This window comes from Bacillus rossius, chromosome 6 (genome assembly GCF_032445375.1).
Source record: "Bacillus rossius redtenbacheri isolate Brsri chromosome 6, Brsri_v3, whole genome shotgun sequence".
Classification (NCBI taxonomy): domain Eukaryota; kingdom Metazoa; phylum Arthropoda; class Insecta; order Phasmatodea; family Bacillidae; genus Bacillus; species Bacillus rossius.
Window position 1 is genome coordinate 10,593,046 of NC_086334.1, and position 16,570 is coordinate 10,609,615.

Here is a 16,570-nt window from a genome sequence, read left to right on the forward strand (position 1 = left end):
ATCGAAAAATAACATAAATAAACCGCTTACGTAAAGAGGAAAAGCGATTAATTTTGAAATGTACTGTATAATCCATGAAATTCACCTTTATTTTTATATTCTTTTATTGGAGTATATCATCAGTTTTCAATTAGGTATTTAGAAGGAGTAATTCTCAGGCACGATGTCAACCATGAAAGGCTCGGTTTTTAACAAATAAATTCTGAAATTTACTGAATCTATTAAATTTTTTAAATCCAAAACTGTCTTACTAAAATAAATTAGTATCTGTATTACTAGCATAGGTTTATGGAATGAAACTCATAATTTCCTGTAGTCAGCTGATATTTGTTAGTTCCAATCGCTGTCGCTTGATGTCAGCACTGTGTCACGTGAATTGTGATGTTCTAGTTTTAGAAATAAATACTTTTCTCGTAATTTAAACACTTAATTTTGCCTTACTCAATAAGGGACTTAACCCTAAAGTAAGTATGTATTGTAACCTGTCTCTGGTTGGTTACAAATGTTTAACATAGCTGTAAGATGATCTTCCTTCAGTCGCCCATTTTCCACCTGCAAAAGGGGGCAGGGCCGCAGCCCAGCTGTGATGCTGTCATGCATGTGTGTGTGTGGAAATATTTTCACATTTCGATTTTAATTACTCAATACAAGTATTTATGAAATAGGTAATTTACGTATAGCATGTTAGTGTAGTTTTAAAGTTACTTCTTTGGTAGAGATAACCTGTGTTTGATTGTTTAAATGTCTTTTTTGTCATTATAGATCGTATTCGAAGAATGTCTGAATACTGGCTTATTTCGGCACCAGGTGAAAAGACTTGCCAGCAAACATGGGAAACGTTAAACAACGTGACAAACAAGCAGAACAATTTGTCTGAAAATTACAAGTTCCATATACCAGACTTGAAGGTACGGTATGATAAATACAGATTTTTGATTTCTGAAAAGAAACTTTTAAGAAAGGCCATAGCTGTGTGCAACTTCATATGCTAAGGTTCCTTATATGGCTTTGTGACCTTGAAAACTGCATTTAAGCTGGGATGTCAAAATGTTACTGTTACATGCACCCCTGAATGTGCCCCAGCCAAGGTCATGTGTGATATGTCCTCTACCCCTAGACTATTTATTGAGCAAGGCTGTTTCATTTCAAACTTCAACTTACTTGAAAATGGCTCAAGGAGTCAAAAGAAGTAAAGGGCTCAAAGGGAAGTAGATAACGGCAATTTGCAATTAATTAGAACACATTTCAGGTTGAAACAAGATTAGTGGTGGGTTTCGTAGGAATACAGAATAATAAGGCTGTGCTAAATAACTGTATTGAAGTATTTGGAGTAGGTAGTTTACGACAAATTTTACATTTTAATGGTTGGTTAAGTTAACTATATTAAAAATATTGTTAATTCTTTTGAATAGTCAGATTTGGTAAGGTTAGGTAAACTTTATTTAAAATACTGGAAATACATGTTAATAATTGTTAAGGTTAGTTCAGCTTCATTAATTATTACATATTTATTTTGTATTAAATATGTTTTATTAGTGTAGTTGATGTAACTCAACAAACATTTTTTTTATGCAAGAACCAGTTTTGCATGTGAAAATATAACCTCGGACCCATACCTAAATGAAACAAAATAATAATCACTAATATAAATAAATACAAATAACTCACCTTTGCAACGACTTAAAACCACTCTAAACAATGTGGTAACATTTTGTTCCAAGTATTCAACATGTTGGAAATTATATTGTTTCATGAATGTGCAACTTGAAAATAAATGTCTTATGTAACAAAATACCTAATACACTAGGTATAGCTTTGCAGTTTTATAGAACAATTAGTAAAATGTCTAGAAGTTAATAGCCTAATGCTTTTTCTGAGATTTTTATCTGAATGTTTATACCTTAAATATTTTTGGTTAAATAAGTATTTTCCTTATTTCAATCAAACAATAGTTAATACTGAAATTTAAATGTTCTGTGACAATCTCTTTACAAGATAAGAAGCTTGTACACAATGGAGGTATTAGCCACAACAATAAGGTTCTGTTGAACTGAGTGTCGTAGTTTAATTTCATCATGAAAAATGATGAATGGTATAAAAAAATTTTTAAATTTAGAAGTTAAAAAAACAAACTATTATTTATAAAAATAAAAAATATATATATATTCTTTAATATACAGTAATGTACAGTTTGTTTGTATATATGTATATATTTGTATTAATTGACTTGTTCTATATCCCGGAGTCCTTACCTCCATATGGGATCTACAGAACAAAAATTGAATAAATTGAAATAAATTGAAAATTATTCAAAAAAAAAACATGTGTGCCTTTCTGGAAATGGTTTCTACGATACTCATTGTTGAGGAATGCAGGTTGTGAGGACAGGGGCGAGCGACGCGGCACCGGTGGAGAGTGGCTGATGGTGTGAGCGTGTGCGTGCGTGCAGGTGGGCACGCTGGACCAGCTGGTGGGGCTCTCGGACGACCTGGGCAAGCTGGACGGCTTCGTGGAGCAGGTGACGAGGAAGGTGGCGGCGTACCTGGGCGAGGTGCTGGAGGACCACCGCGACAAGCTGCACGAGAACCTGCTGGCCAACAACAGTGAGTCTCCTTGGCCCCGTCGTGTTGGTTCTTCTGTCTCTCTCTCTCGTCGATTGATACGCTTGATTACTAACATGATTTAAAGATTAATCTTGATTATGCTTGCGATAAAAGTTTGGTAGTCTTATTATAATAATTCAGTTTTAATGTGGAGAGTAACATTTTGATTGTATTTCAACGTATTTGCCATTGTGAGAGCATGGTCATTAGTAACTCCACGAGGCACAAGCGTGAAGGTTGTTTGTGGCCCCGGGCGTGTGTCGGGCTGCGAGCCCACGGCGTGTGGTTTCTCGGCAGGCGACCTGCCCACGTACATCACGAGATTCCAGTGGGACCTGGCCAAGTACCCCATCAAGCAGTCCCTGCGCAACATCGCGGACATCATCAGCAAGCAGGTGGGGCAGATCGACGCCGACCTCAAGACCAAGAGCTCGGCGTACAACAGCCTGAAGGGCAACCTGCAGAACCTGGAGAAGAAGCAGACGTGAGTGTTGCACCCCCGGGCACCAGCAGGAGGCTGCAAGGAAAATGTCTAGTGCGCAGTAGATGTCATATTTAATGGTGTAAATAACTTCAACTTTGCATGCGAATAATTTGTAGAAATAAAATGATTAAAGGAGTGGAGTGATATAACTATGGTTTTTGAACAATAAATTTAATCAAAGAAAAAAAATTAAATTAATACTTAATTTTTAATATTAATAAAAAAATTGTTTATAATATTAATTATTTAATTTAGTAAGATAAGAAATTTTTTAATTAATAATAAAAATTGATAAATATGCAGAATGTTTATTCTAATTTATTAGTTTTAATTATTTATTAAATAATGTAATAATTTATAATGTAGTAGGTACATCAAGAGACCCTGAAAGTAACTAAAACTTAAATTTCACAATGTAAACAAATTATGTCACAAGTTGTGTAAATTGTTTTGTTGGTATTCAACTTACGATCATAATTCATTCGTCACAATTTTTTTTCTTTTATGTCCAGGATCTTTCCGGGTACTAAATTAAAACAGCAAGTTTCGTGTACCGCAGGATCATGACATCGGGATTAAGAGATGAACTTGGACACATCATGACAGTAAACCTTTATCAAATATGTATCTCTAGGAACGTGAATGAACCCGGTGGGGCAGGGCAGCTCCCTGAGCGCCGGGTTCCCTCGTCCCTTCTGCAGTCGGCGGAACGCTGCGCCTGTTCTCCCGAGAGTGTCGCGTTGTTATCGCGTGTCGCAGGGGGAGCCTCCTGACGCGCAATCTCGCGGACCTGGTGAAGAAGGAGCACTTCATCCTGGACTCGGAGTATCTCACCACGCTGCTCGTCATCGTGCCCAAGTGAGTGCTCGCGTCCTCACTCGCTCGACTGCGGGCTTATTCGCAGCCGCGCTCTTGAAACCAAGGTCCCACGAGTGTGCAGTGAAACATGAACAACTCGCATTGCGTTTTCACTCTAAAAACTTAGCTTGGGTTATTGTAAGGTATCTCAGTGTATAACATCAAAATGATAATATAAAATGTCATGTAAATACTATATTTACTCGTGTGTGTGGGTCTTACATTTTATGCAGATTTTTTTTTTGATGACACGTAGAGCGACCCTAATGCAAGTTGTCCTTGTGGGTAAAAAAAAAATTAACTTTGCACTGTGTTGTTGAATATGTGCTTAAATAACCAGCCTGTTTTGGATTTCAATAAATTGGTTACAATTAGGTTTGAGTTTAATTAAAATATCTCAGCAGTGCGTGTAAAGCATCGTGAAATATGCCGTTAGGCTGGTCTGCCACCTGTTGGGCGGCTACCCGGCCACTGCAGGTAAGTGACGTGGGTGACTGCTGCCTTGCTGACCTTCGGCAAGAGAGGAAAATCGAAAAATAAACCAGTCAGATTGAGAAAGAGGGGGAGTGTGTGTGTGAGAAGCGTGCATGTGGCCATGCAACAGTGTTTGTGGTTCGTCCTCCCTTTCTCATTGTTGTAAATGTCTGTGAACTGGCTTCATACAAAATCACCATGTGTCTTACCTCGACAGGTTTTTGTGACGCAACTGTGTTCAAACATAGTTTTTGGCATGAGATTTCCCACTTTATCTACTGCAACATTTAAAGGGCGTTCTTATTTTTATGGAAGGAACTGACAAACAAAATTGACAAGTAATAGTAGCATGCCATCATTTCTGTCTTGGGGAAGGGAATGGGTAAAAAATATATTAATAATAAACGGGAAGGAAAACACAGGTATAAAAATAGTATTATTTTACTTTGTATTTTTGTTATATAGTATGGGGGGAGGGGTATAAGAAAGAAGGGCCATAAAGGATTGAGAGGGGACACGAATGACCGAGGATAAACTTCAGTGCCTTGTTTCTTATGCAGCAATAAGCTGAGACACAGACCGTAAATACTTCACTTATATTCTACTGGAGACATGTGGTGTGTACCATGTTCGAGGGCGACTTATGGCAAACATTTTGGATTTTTATGACCCAAATTATAGGTGCTACCCTTCTGCGGTTACTTAGCGGTATGAATTATGCATTTAACGTTTATTCAGCATACGTTACTAGATAGAATGGAAACTAAATTAATTTGTTAGTTAAAGGTATGTGGTTCATGTCCCAACCATAAACCAAGTACCACAAACATTTGAAACACATTCCTGGAGACTTCAGAGTGCAGCGTTCAGTATGGATACAAGTGCCTGCAGCCAGCAGAAACTGGTACAGTTGCTTCGTGTGCAGTCTGTTTGCAACAGACGTATGTTTTACTGGAAGTACGGTGCATAGTTTTGTGCAAATAGTTTCGTGTAACAGTTGTGCTTGATGATTGTAAATATTATGAATAAACTGAGTTTGATCACTATTGACTATCTGGCTGCGTGGCCCGCCTGCGTAGTTGCAGTCTGCCCTGTGCGATGTCCGACAGTGCGTTGAGGCACGCGCGTGTTTCCCCGCAGGGCCAGCGTCCACGACTGGAACACCAACTACGAGAAGCTGACGGACATGATAGTGCCGCGGTCCAGCGTGCTCGTCACCCAGGACTCGGACTACGCCCTCTTCACCGTCACGCTCTTCAAGAAGGTGGTGGAGGAGTTCAAGCTCCACGCTCGTGAGAAGAAGTGAGTCCGCCTGCCTGCTCCGTGTCTGTGTGCAGACTCTGGATGACCTATTGCCAGTGTTCATTTACTGTAAAAGTGCTTTCATTTACCCAAATACAGGTCAAGGTTTCCATTCTTATGAACCGTCCATAAAAACATAGGTCGGCCAAAGGATTGCACACCAAGATAATCCCAAGTAGTTTCAATCGTAAAGAAAAAATTTAAATTGTGTAAATATACTGGAAAACCCATAGTACTTAGGGGTGTGCGAATATTCAAAAACATATTCTGTAATTGTGAATAATTTGATATTAAAATTTCATGAATAATTTGATATTCAGTCCAACGTTTCAAATTTAATATTTTAAAAATTATTTGTTACCAATAGATACATCAAGCTGTACTTATTCACAAAAAAAATTATTTAAAAAAATGTAACATGAATAAGGCTGAGAAATTTAGATGTCTTTCTGCAACTTTATACATACATTATTTTTATATTCAACCAATAATCTGTAATTATGATTTAAATTATTAATAATGCTCTATATTTAAGTGTATAATTATTTGGATCTACAAAAGAATATTGAAATGTAAAATTTTACTGCCCGCCTGCTCTCAGCGGTGGGCACGCTATGTTACTGCTCGTGGGGTCTTGAGGCGCCCCACACACCTCCGTCTCTGTGCTGGGAAACTCGTGGTCGAGAATTAAGTGCAACGAGTCTTGTGAATATTGAGCTTTATTGGCGCCGACATGTACACTCAAGACGCACACAGAAAACAGCACATAGTCCAGGTTTCTTACTGACCAGGACATTGCGTGGCCCGATCCGAAGGTATAAGTCCGCCGATTAATCCAAAACGCTCCGGGGAGCTTTAATTAATTAAGTTAAACAGTCTGCCGCCGGGGTAGGCCTCGAAGGTTGATTAAAAAAGGTTTAAAAACTAGTTACGACGGCTGATGTTAACGTATCGGTTACAAGCAAAAGTTGAAGTCGACAAGGTGCTGAGATGCGTCCTACCCCGCATGGCGAACGGAAGAGACTGCCCCAGGCCCCGGATGTCATGGCCGCAGGAAGTGCTGAAGTTACCGTTAGACTATTACCTAACTATTAAAACCTTTTAAAAATTACAAGTTAATTAATATTAAAGGATTAAATATTACAGATATTTAAGAATTACATTATTTAAAAAACATGCAGTCTCCACTGCTCCAGTTAGGGTGGGCCCAAAAGGGTTCGCGCAGTGCGACCGAACACACGCACTTGTTGGCAGGAGGTTTGAAACAGAGGTTTCGGTGGGAGGAGAGGGGTCGGCAGTGGCGTGAGGCACATCGGGCTTAGGGAGGGTGTAATATATCAATTTCCATGTGAAAATAATTATTTCACATAAAAAAACTGGTAAAAACAATTTTTAACAGAATTATTAGTGCAAGGGATAAAAAGTAGTGTTTGAAGTTCAAAAAAAAATTTTTAAGACTATCTTGTTTGCATAATATGAAATCCATTCTAAGCTGTTCAATGCTAGATGCATTGAGTTAAAAATATTTGTAATATTTTCGCTGCATATAATAGAAAAAAAAATGCAATAATGTTTTTTAATGTTCCAGATGTTTCCAGAACAATTACAGAATAAGTGGGAATACTTATAAATCTACCTATGCGTGTAGACTATGCCGAAAGGAATTTTTTTTGTAGTCATTACATTTTGTGTTTTTATTTTTATAATTAGTTACTGTAAATTTTCTGTGTTAAAATTTTTGCTTTGTATCATATATTACAAAATTTAAAAAAAAAATAATTTCTTACTCTTGTTGCAAAACCTGGGAAATCTTAGATAAAAACCTTGAATGAAACCTGTAATTTGTTATCTCAGAACAAGTGGCCAACATGGGCTAAGCTCAGCTCAAGAGCATGAGTTGTTACCTAATAGTCCCAAGCCCACTGCAGTTTGGAGGTCGCCTTAAGCCCCTGTCTGTAACGGTATGACTATTCCTTGCAGGTTTGTTGTGCGTGACTTCACGTACAACGAGGAGGAGATGGCGGCGGGCAAGAACGAGATAACGAAGCTGGTGACGGACAAGAAGAAGCAGTTTGTAAGTTTTGTGCCGTTGCCGTTCTCGTGTCTCAGAGTGTCCCGTGCGAGGGGTCCCCCCCCCCCCCCCCCCCACTCCCCCCCCACGACGTTGTTTGCGCCCGGTAGCAGCGCATGAACCCTGGTATGCCATTGTCATTGCTTGTCACCTCCCCCACTGGGAATGAAAATCCATGTTTGAGATCACTTACATATTTTCTTGTTACACATTTTTCCCTCAAATGTTTTGTTTGCTATTTTTTTATTTAAAAATAATTTATTTCTCATATTATTTGCTTGGTCTCTCCCCAGATAACTTCAGTTAGCTGTGAACTGTTTCTTCTTGCTAGTTACTGTAGTCATCATGTAGTAGGCAGTAGCAAGTACCTCCTGACGTGAGGGGCTCTCGTCGCGGCCGTCGCGCTTGCGCCAGGGGGCGGGGCAGGGCGACGGGACCGCGCCGAGCGCGACGGCACGGCGACGACCGCCCCTCCACCTGTTGTCTGCCCGTGTCGCACTACATGTTGCCCCCCTCCCCTCCCGACAGCGCTGCCTCCAGCGATTGGTCACTCAGAGCTGCGAGTGCGAGTGTCACGCCAATGACTCTCCGGAATCGCTGTCGCGAAGTTCCGACGATGACGAGGCGCGTATCTCTCACGTATGATGAAACTGTCTCTTATAGTTTGTCTCTCGCTCTCTCTGCGTGCCAAGTTTTCAAACTGGTGTTCCAGCCGAGCATTCTAACCACTTGTCGCATTTTGCCGAGTTGCCCGCACTTCGCACTCTGTCCTGTGCTAAAATTACTAATGTTTGTTTTTGAAGTACAGATAGAGGTGAATGATTTTTTCTTACTAGACTGTACTGACTTTATTAAAGCTTTGTTTGGAATGAGTGTTTGTATTCGAAAAATATTTTTAACCTGCAGGTAAACTAAATTACAACCCGAAACAATAGAAATTAGGGAAGAGTTATTGTAAAAATTAACATAGTGGTACTGCCTTCTATGAATGTTAGCCACTGCTAGTGGAAAAAATAACCAATAAATTATAAAATTTAATTTAATCAAAAGTATTGACTAATCTTAGTGTGTACATATGAGCCAACTGAAAAGTTTTGCATACACAGAACTAATATTTTTGTTTTAATGTGCTAGAAGTTTTTTATTATGAAAAATACTTAATGATATCACTATCAGTTATACTAATGTAAAACAAAACAACTAATTTTTGTTATTTTAATTGAAAATTGGATGGTTTATATCGAAGAGGGCTTTTAAGTTTTATTATTATTGAAGTGCCATTTACTGTTTTGCTTTTTGAGTATTTATTTTTTTAATATATTGTAGATGTAACTTAGCAGATGTTAAATATGTTAGTCATTTTTTTTTTTTTTTTTTGTTGAGTTTTAAATTCCATTTGAAAGGCATGTGTTGCTTGGTACACACCTGTAGACTTCTGGTTGTTGACTCAGCATGCATTAGTTTTATTGATTTGGTGTTTCTTGGTTAGAGGTGTGCATACACACACACTAGTAAATAAATAATAAAGTTTGCTTGGTACAGGCTGCTTGATTTTACTGAGGTAGCTTAGCTCTCCAATATTTCTGATATGTCGTGGATGGCTGGTGCAGAAAGGGTGGGGAGGGAACGGCATACACACACAACATGAGATGAGCGAGTGCGTGACAGACACGTCAGCATTGTGGGTCGGCCAGAGCACAGACTCCCATTATCCGCGAGTGACACAGCAGACCTCGTCGTGTAGGGCTTATCTAGCGATGAATGTAACTTGTGTTATTACATTAGTCATTAGTGCAATGATTTAAAGAATTCAGTATTACTACCTAGCTATCATCTTTACAGGTATTTTCTAGAGTTTGAGGATCATCAAAAGCTTGGTTTAGTTTTGGCCCTTGACTTCATGGTACAGTTATGAAATAACAGGACAGTAGTCATACCAAAAATTAGCTAATTAATAATAAGAAAAGCATGATTAACTTTTTGATATTAATAATGAATGAGGTATAGGGACTGTTGTCTTGCTATCCCTGTTATATAATGTTCATTAAAAACTGATATAAATGTTAAAGCATTTTTGCTAGAAAAATTTTATGCCCAAAATATTAAATTTTTTTGTCTTGCCATCTACTGTGTGGTTGGTATATGTCTATATTTCCTGGTTTATGAAGTAACTAAAGGTTGAAATGAAGATGGTTTTTTTTTGTCCTTCAGACGTATAGCTTATAGCTGCTTCTCCTCTTGCATGTTTGGTAATATCATGTGACGGTACTTTTCGCTGTTGTATGAGTCTTGAACACCATAGCTTGTTATAACCCTTGATTTCGTTCTGTGGTCAAACCCTATCTAATGGTGCAAAAAGGGGAAAGAAAAAAAAAACTCCCTCTACCTTTAGTTCAGCACGCACACACCTTTTAAAACTACACAAATTCGCACAGACCACAGCTAAGCTACATATTTCCCTTATAAAATGTCACCCAAAAATGTTTATATTGCACGTGAACAATCAAGGTTGTGCTACTTCCGCACTGCAGCCTCACGTCTCATTTGCCACGTCACATGGTCTTGTATCAGGAACTTCAGTACATTACTTGTCCATAAACTCAATTCAATTTTTTTTAAATATTTAAATGCATTTTCTGTCAGGGAAATGTGGTTAACTATTGTATTTACTCATGAAAATTCTGTACTACTTTACATTAAGTAAGATTGTATATTCCAGATGTGTCCAATTTTGACAACCCGAAATTGCAGCATGACTGAGTTCAACAGTTGAAGCTGGTATCGAGTAGTACAGACAGCACTCGTTTAGTATTGCACATATAAAAAAATAATTGTTTTTAAGTAGCATTGTGTGAATATTTGGTAGTGACATATACACAGAAAAATTTTGTAACATTTTCAATTTCCATGATAATTTATTTACAAAAGATAACAAATTATTATTTTTGTTGCATAACTTGAGAGTATGAATGTTTATTTATTTTTTGTAAAACTGGTGGATGCGCTCTAACTGTGCGTGCTTTGGTTCAGCACATTTAGTCGCTCGCGTTCAGATATTTCAAGGGTTTTCAGGCCTTTTTTAATCTCATAAAAAATGGAAGTAGTAGTGCGTAATGTCATTGCTAGCCAACAATTAAATGTAAGGGTTGTGTTGTCGCTGGTCTTAATTTATACGCCTCTAGTACAAAAAACATTGAATTGAAAAATGGTATCGGTTCATAAACGGCAGTTGCAGCGGCTTAGAACAATCGTAAACACTGCTCGTGCTGCCGCCTGTCTTGGAGGCAGGTCGGCATACAATGTCCTGCCTATCAAAACGAGGGAGGTTACCTGCTATCGGCAGTCTCTAGGTTCCCACTACTCGAGTTGCATTGCCTCGCACACAATGTTGGTCTGGCACAGCTCGGTTAGCGCCTATTTTTTACGCCTAAGGAAGTCCACATGGAAAATAAACTTTGCGCACTTATGCTTTACTTACTAGGTGATGATGAAAATGAAACTTTTTTAATATAAGACAAAATATTCTTGTCTTTGGTAAAACTTTGTTCGAAACATGTTTTAATAATAAACTTTTCTAGCAACGAACCACTGAAAAAAAAGACTTGGCGCAGGTTGGGTTGCTTGCTTAGAGCTAGGCAGGATTCCTTGTTTGTGATTTATTTTGGTCACATGGTCACGATTTAAGATCACATTTGTCATTTTATGGTAGTTCTTCAATCGGGAGATTTAAGATTGCAGATTCTACACATCTGAAAAAATTAAATTCACTACCAAATCATACTGAGTATACTTTACTACACAAACTTTATGTGAAAAATATACTGAAAATAAAATTAAGTCACCATTTAGAAATATGATTGAGGTCAGTGTGGTATTTTATTGAAACCTTGTCTTCGAAAATCTTGCACTAGATGTGTGTTTAAAGTTCTTGTATGTAGCAGGTGTTTTTGTGAAGTATGTATTTAGTTTTGGTAGCTATATTGCTTGTTGGTGATGATATTTTCAAAATCCACTAACCTAATTCTACCTTATGGTTTAAAAAATTCTTAGTAGACAACAAACTCAACATTCAAAAAGACACTAGTCTTAACAAATAGCCATTAGTTTACTTTTCTAATAATTAAATTTTTTTAAAAAATTTACTGTACGAAAATATTGTAATTCAGTTACTGAACAGCTCAAAGTACTTTACTATCCAACATTACCATAAAAATCACATGAAAAACAATATTGGATAAAATGGAGTAATGTTTGTAGTTGTATACAGACAGGGTACAGCATTGCTGCGCTCGGATGAGTACGTCTCGGAATCGTATCCCGAGGCAAGCAGCTGTCTCACGGGGAGCTGAAAGTGATCAGGTCCATGCACGGGTAACCGTGTGCTCTGGTCCGAGGGAGCGAAGTTGCACGAGACGGGCCGAACACCAGTTTGGAACGCGGCGGCGTTGCAGTAACGCAGTAATGTTGGTACTGCTGTAGGCAGCAGCGGTCGCGAGTGTGCCAGTAGTGGTTGTTGCGCGCAGCTTGGTCGCAGCAGGCGTTGCTAACAAGGCATGGCAGTAGAGCTGAGGCTTCCTCTCGTCCGCCCGCGCGTCGCCCGGTCGCGCTCACCGCTCGCCTCCCGTCTGTGCAGGGCCCGCTGGTGCGCTGGCTCAAGGTCAACTTCAGCGAGTCCTTCTGCGCCTGGATCCACGTGAAGGCCCTCCGCGTGTTCGTCGAGTCCGTCCTCAGGTAAACCCGGCCGTTGTGCTCCGACCGGTGTCGGTTGCAGGCCGCGAGAGGGCATCTCGGTGTCTGGGATTGTTGCGGGTAACTTTGCTCCGTGCATATTTCCTTATTCAGGTGCTGCTTCAGTGAGCAGTCGACAGATCAGCTAATATTGTGGCTATTCATTTAGAAAATCATATGTATCATATTTGGAAGTACATACTTTTCATTATTTCAAGGCACTTTTTTTTTGCTCTCATCATTTGAAATATAGCAAATCCCTGTTTAGAATTTTCTCAAGGTATTAAAAATTTAGACTTATTACCATGAAAGTTGTACTAAAAGGGTACAATTGAATATGTTTATAGGACTAGTGCTAAAATTTAAACTTATTTGAAGTAAATTTTCTTAAGAGGATTTATTCTAGTTAGAAAACCATCACACTGACTGAATGTGATATGTTTAAGGTGCTCATGTTGTGTGGTAGGTACTGAAGTGACGCAGGGCCGGTGAGCCAGGAGTGTGGTGCTGGTTGCAGGTACGGGCTGCCCGTCAACTTCCAGGCGGTCCTGCTCCACCCGCACAAGAAGAGCACCAAGCGGCTCAGGGACGTGCTGAACCAGCTCTACGGGCACCTGGACAGCAGCGCGCTGCAGAACTCCGGGGCGCAGGACGTGAGTGCTTACCGCGCTTGCTCTGGTAGCTCTCACCCTCGCTCTCTGTCGCCAGATGAACAACCACCGAGCACGTGTTGTTTCAGATACAGCTTTGTAATGTCATGAACATTTTGGAAATGCATTGTCCTGTTGTATTTCATCGAGTATATCATCTGATGAACAATTTTTATTTCCAAGGAAATGCAACTGAAAGAAGCCATCTTGATTTAAACTGTTTTTGCTAACAATTTTTTATAATATTTAATATTAAAATAAAGAGCGGCTTTTTTGAGATTGAGCATAGCATGTTTCATTATTTTACTTTTTATTGATAGCGACTTGACTGCTGCAAATAATTCTTTAGCTTTAAATCATTATTTCTGTCAGGATGACGACAACTGTAATAATACTATCAATAGACACTATTTTATAGTCTTAGAATAATCAACGAAGAGTGAAATAAAAATAAAACTTATGATAATTGGTGGTATGCGAAATGATACTTTTAATATTAAAAATTAGTTAGTGTAAATTTGGCAGCAGTGGTTGCAATTTACTGTGTACTGCTATCTAAGCGTGAGAGAGACTATATCTTTCATTATTATTCAAGTTATTGGCACGTTGTGCAGAAATATAATGCTACCAATATGTTGTGTCTGATGCCAACTAACAGACTTCAGCCTAAAACCTGGAGCAGATAGGGACCTTGTATGTGAGCAACTACTGAAGTCAGTGATAAGTTCCTTCTCAAAGTCTATACAATATAAAAACCTTTTTAATTGTGGTGAAATACAAAATCTGAAGGCTTAGTTGCTTTAATATTTCTTTGTAGACCCAGTTTATATAGTTGGTAAAAGAGCTGATTTTACCATTAAAACAAAAAAAAACATTCGCTAACTTTATACTATATAAAAGAATTTGGGTTTAGTCACTCAAGAACTTAATTGTGTTATTAGCAAGTTTTTTTGTTAAACTTTTTTGAATCATTGAATTCATTGCTGGATATGTACAAAAGTTTGTATGTGTATGATAAAAAAAACTAATTGCTGACTTGTGCAAAAAAATAATTATTTGTGCATAAATCTTTTACTGCATTGCTTAATGCTAGGCCTGTGTGAAAATAAAATGAAAATTATTTTTGAAGTTAAACTTCTTTGCAAAGAGGCTACAATTTTTGAGCATTACAAATATTCCTATCGCATGAGGGGAATAGTTAGGTATGGGGTGGGGGAACCGGTAGAGCAAAAGACTCCAGGGGAAAGGTAGAAATGACTGATTACTTGTACAATTGCATACTTGCAGCACAGTAGCATAATTAAGCATTCCTATACCTGCATTTATATATTATCTGCAACCTCAGCCAAAGATAATTATGTTTACGATACCTAATAATATAAGAAGTTTCACTTCTGTCGTGCATTGACTACACACTTTTTTTTTTTTTTTTTTTTTTTAAGGTTTTTTCTTAGTAACTATTTCTATTACTATGAAAAGTAAGTTTTGTTTTTAACTGAATATTATTTGTCTTATTGACTTTAATTTAGAGACTTAACAATCAAAGAGAAAAAAATAAATGTTGCATTGTTTTGAATGTTGATATGTACCACTACTGAATATTCACACTACATATTTACATTTCCTTGTGAATGGATCAGCAAGTTAATGTTGTAAAATGGAATTCAACCAGTTGTCTCTTGAGTATAAACACACAAATGTAATAACTATTTGAGCCATTCGTATTGAGACCACAATTTACATGCATTCCCTGGATGTTGAAACACTGTACTAATGGTGATGACAGAGCCTGGCTGAGTGCTTGTGTTGTGTTGTGTTGGCAGAGTGTGGACATCCCCGGCCTGGGGTTCGGCCAGTCCGAGTACTACCCGTACGTGTACTACAAGATCAACGTCGACATGATCGACACCAAGGTGTAGTGGCCTGTGGCCCGCTTGCCGCCTCATAGTATTTCTGTCGCTCGTTATATACAGTGTCTGTGTTGTCACCACCGAGCCACGCGCTCTCATCTCGCTCGTCTGGCGGCGGTAGGGGCTCGCTCCGTACTTAATCGCTTTCTTCGTGAACGTGGGACTTGCAACATCTTGATCCGCAGTGTCTGTGACTTTTGCACACGAGCGCGAGGAGAGGATTTTATGTGGAAATTCGAAATTGCATTTTAGACCGTGTATGGTCTACACGATTATACTCGGATACCTAAAGCCAGCCCTGCTGCCCCTTTCTGGTACAACCAAGATTTCCATTTCATGGCATCGTAGTACGTTTATTAGCAGACTTGGTGAAAGTACATTAAAAAGTGACTCTTGTATAAAGTTGTAGATATTTGTTTTCAGTCATTTTTTTGTGGAAAAAGTTTTTAATGTGGCAAATTGGGAAAGTGAATGAATTTTACAGTGTTTTAATATGAACAAAAATGTTCGGTGTTGTAGTTACCTTATGTCTTTTTAGATTATTTACTTGTGGGAGTATTTGAGCAATATGCATTTTATCATGGTCGTGTTTGATGGAATTTACACAATTTATATTTCTTGCTTAGTTTTCAGTGTTTGTTATATTCAAGTTTATAATTGAGAGTTTTTTTTAACAACAAAAGATACTACTTCAAAATTATCAGTTCATCACTCAAGGAAGCCATATTTATTACCTTTAAGCATTTCGTTGATGACCCTAGTGATCAGTATTTGAAGAGTTCCCACCCTCTCCCAATTTAGCTGCATTTGTAGAATACCTGTACAAATTGTTTGTAATTCATGTACATAAAGTGTCTACACCCTGCCTCTATGATATTGTTAATCTCTTGGAACGCCCCAGACCATATGTCAGGACTTTTGGTCTGTGTAAAAGCATTTTTGAAATGTTGGTTGCGATGTTAATCTTGTCATTAACTTATCTTGTGTTTTGTGAATTTTAACCAAGCTGTAGTGGGTCGGGTAATGTCTGTGCTAGACGACCAGGCTACGAGATGGTGTGTTAATAGGTTGTCGTCGGCAGCTTGTCCTGTGAACGTGTAAACTTTACATTCCGAAATGTTACCTTGTTCTAAAGTTGAAAGTAATAAATTACTTTTGTGGGGTGCCAAAGCTTGTTATATTTCAGTCCAAACCTACTTGTTGCTTGGAACGATGCTACAACCATGTACATATTAGTAGATCCCAATGTTTAAGCAGAGAAGCAAGATTTGTCATAGTATATTTTCCTTGTGTCAAAGAGATGCCTTACTACCAGGTAAGTATAGTGAAGTAATACACAAAGTAGAGAGGTGCACTTGACAAGTATGAATTGTGTACAGTTTTCAGTACGCCTGTGTGAATATTCTAATATCGAAATGTATAGTTTTATTCATATTTGATTTAATTTTGAATACAAAAATTCATGCATATTTCCCGCTTTTCCCAAAATT

At 38.2% G+C, this 16,570-nt stretch overlaps 1 protein-coding gene across 3 annotated transcripts; it reads left to right on the forward strand.

Annotated features, from left to right (window-relative positions):
* Nucleotides 1-111: 111 nt before the first annotated feature.
* On the forward strand, nucleotides 112-16,250 carry LOC134532611 (V-type proton ATPase subunit C). 3 transcript variants are annotated; one of them, XM_063369193.1, is made up of 10 exons: nucleotides 112-464; nucleotides 763-908; nucleotides 2,450-2,603; nucleotides 2,901-3,087; nucleotides 3,847-3,945; nucleotides 5,560-5,721; nucleotides 7,702-7,795; nucleotides 12,426-12,523; nucleotides 13,038-13,173; nucleotides 14,994-16,250. In XM_063369193.1, exons 2-10 carry the CDS (start codon nucleotides 777-779, stop codon nucleotides 15,087-15,089), a joined length of 1,158 nt encoding a protein of 385 aa, XP_063225263.1. In that variant the 5' UTR covers nucleotides 112-464; nucleotides 763-776; the 3' UTR covers nucleotides 15,090-16,250. The 3 variants fall into 3 exon arrangements, with proteins under 3 accessions (XP_063225263.1, XP_063225261.1, XP_063225262.1); XM_063369192.1 differs by lacking the exon at nucleotides 112-464 and adding an exon at nucleotides 504-665; XM_063369191.1 differs by lacking the exon at nucleotides 14,994-16,250 and having other exon boundaries at nucleotides 329-464; nucleotides 13,038-13,454.
* Nucleotides 16,251-16,570: the final 320 nt, after the last annotated feature.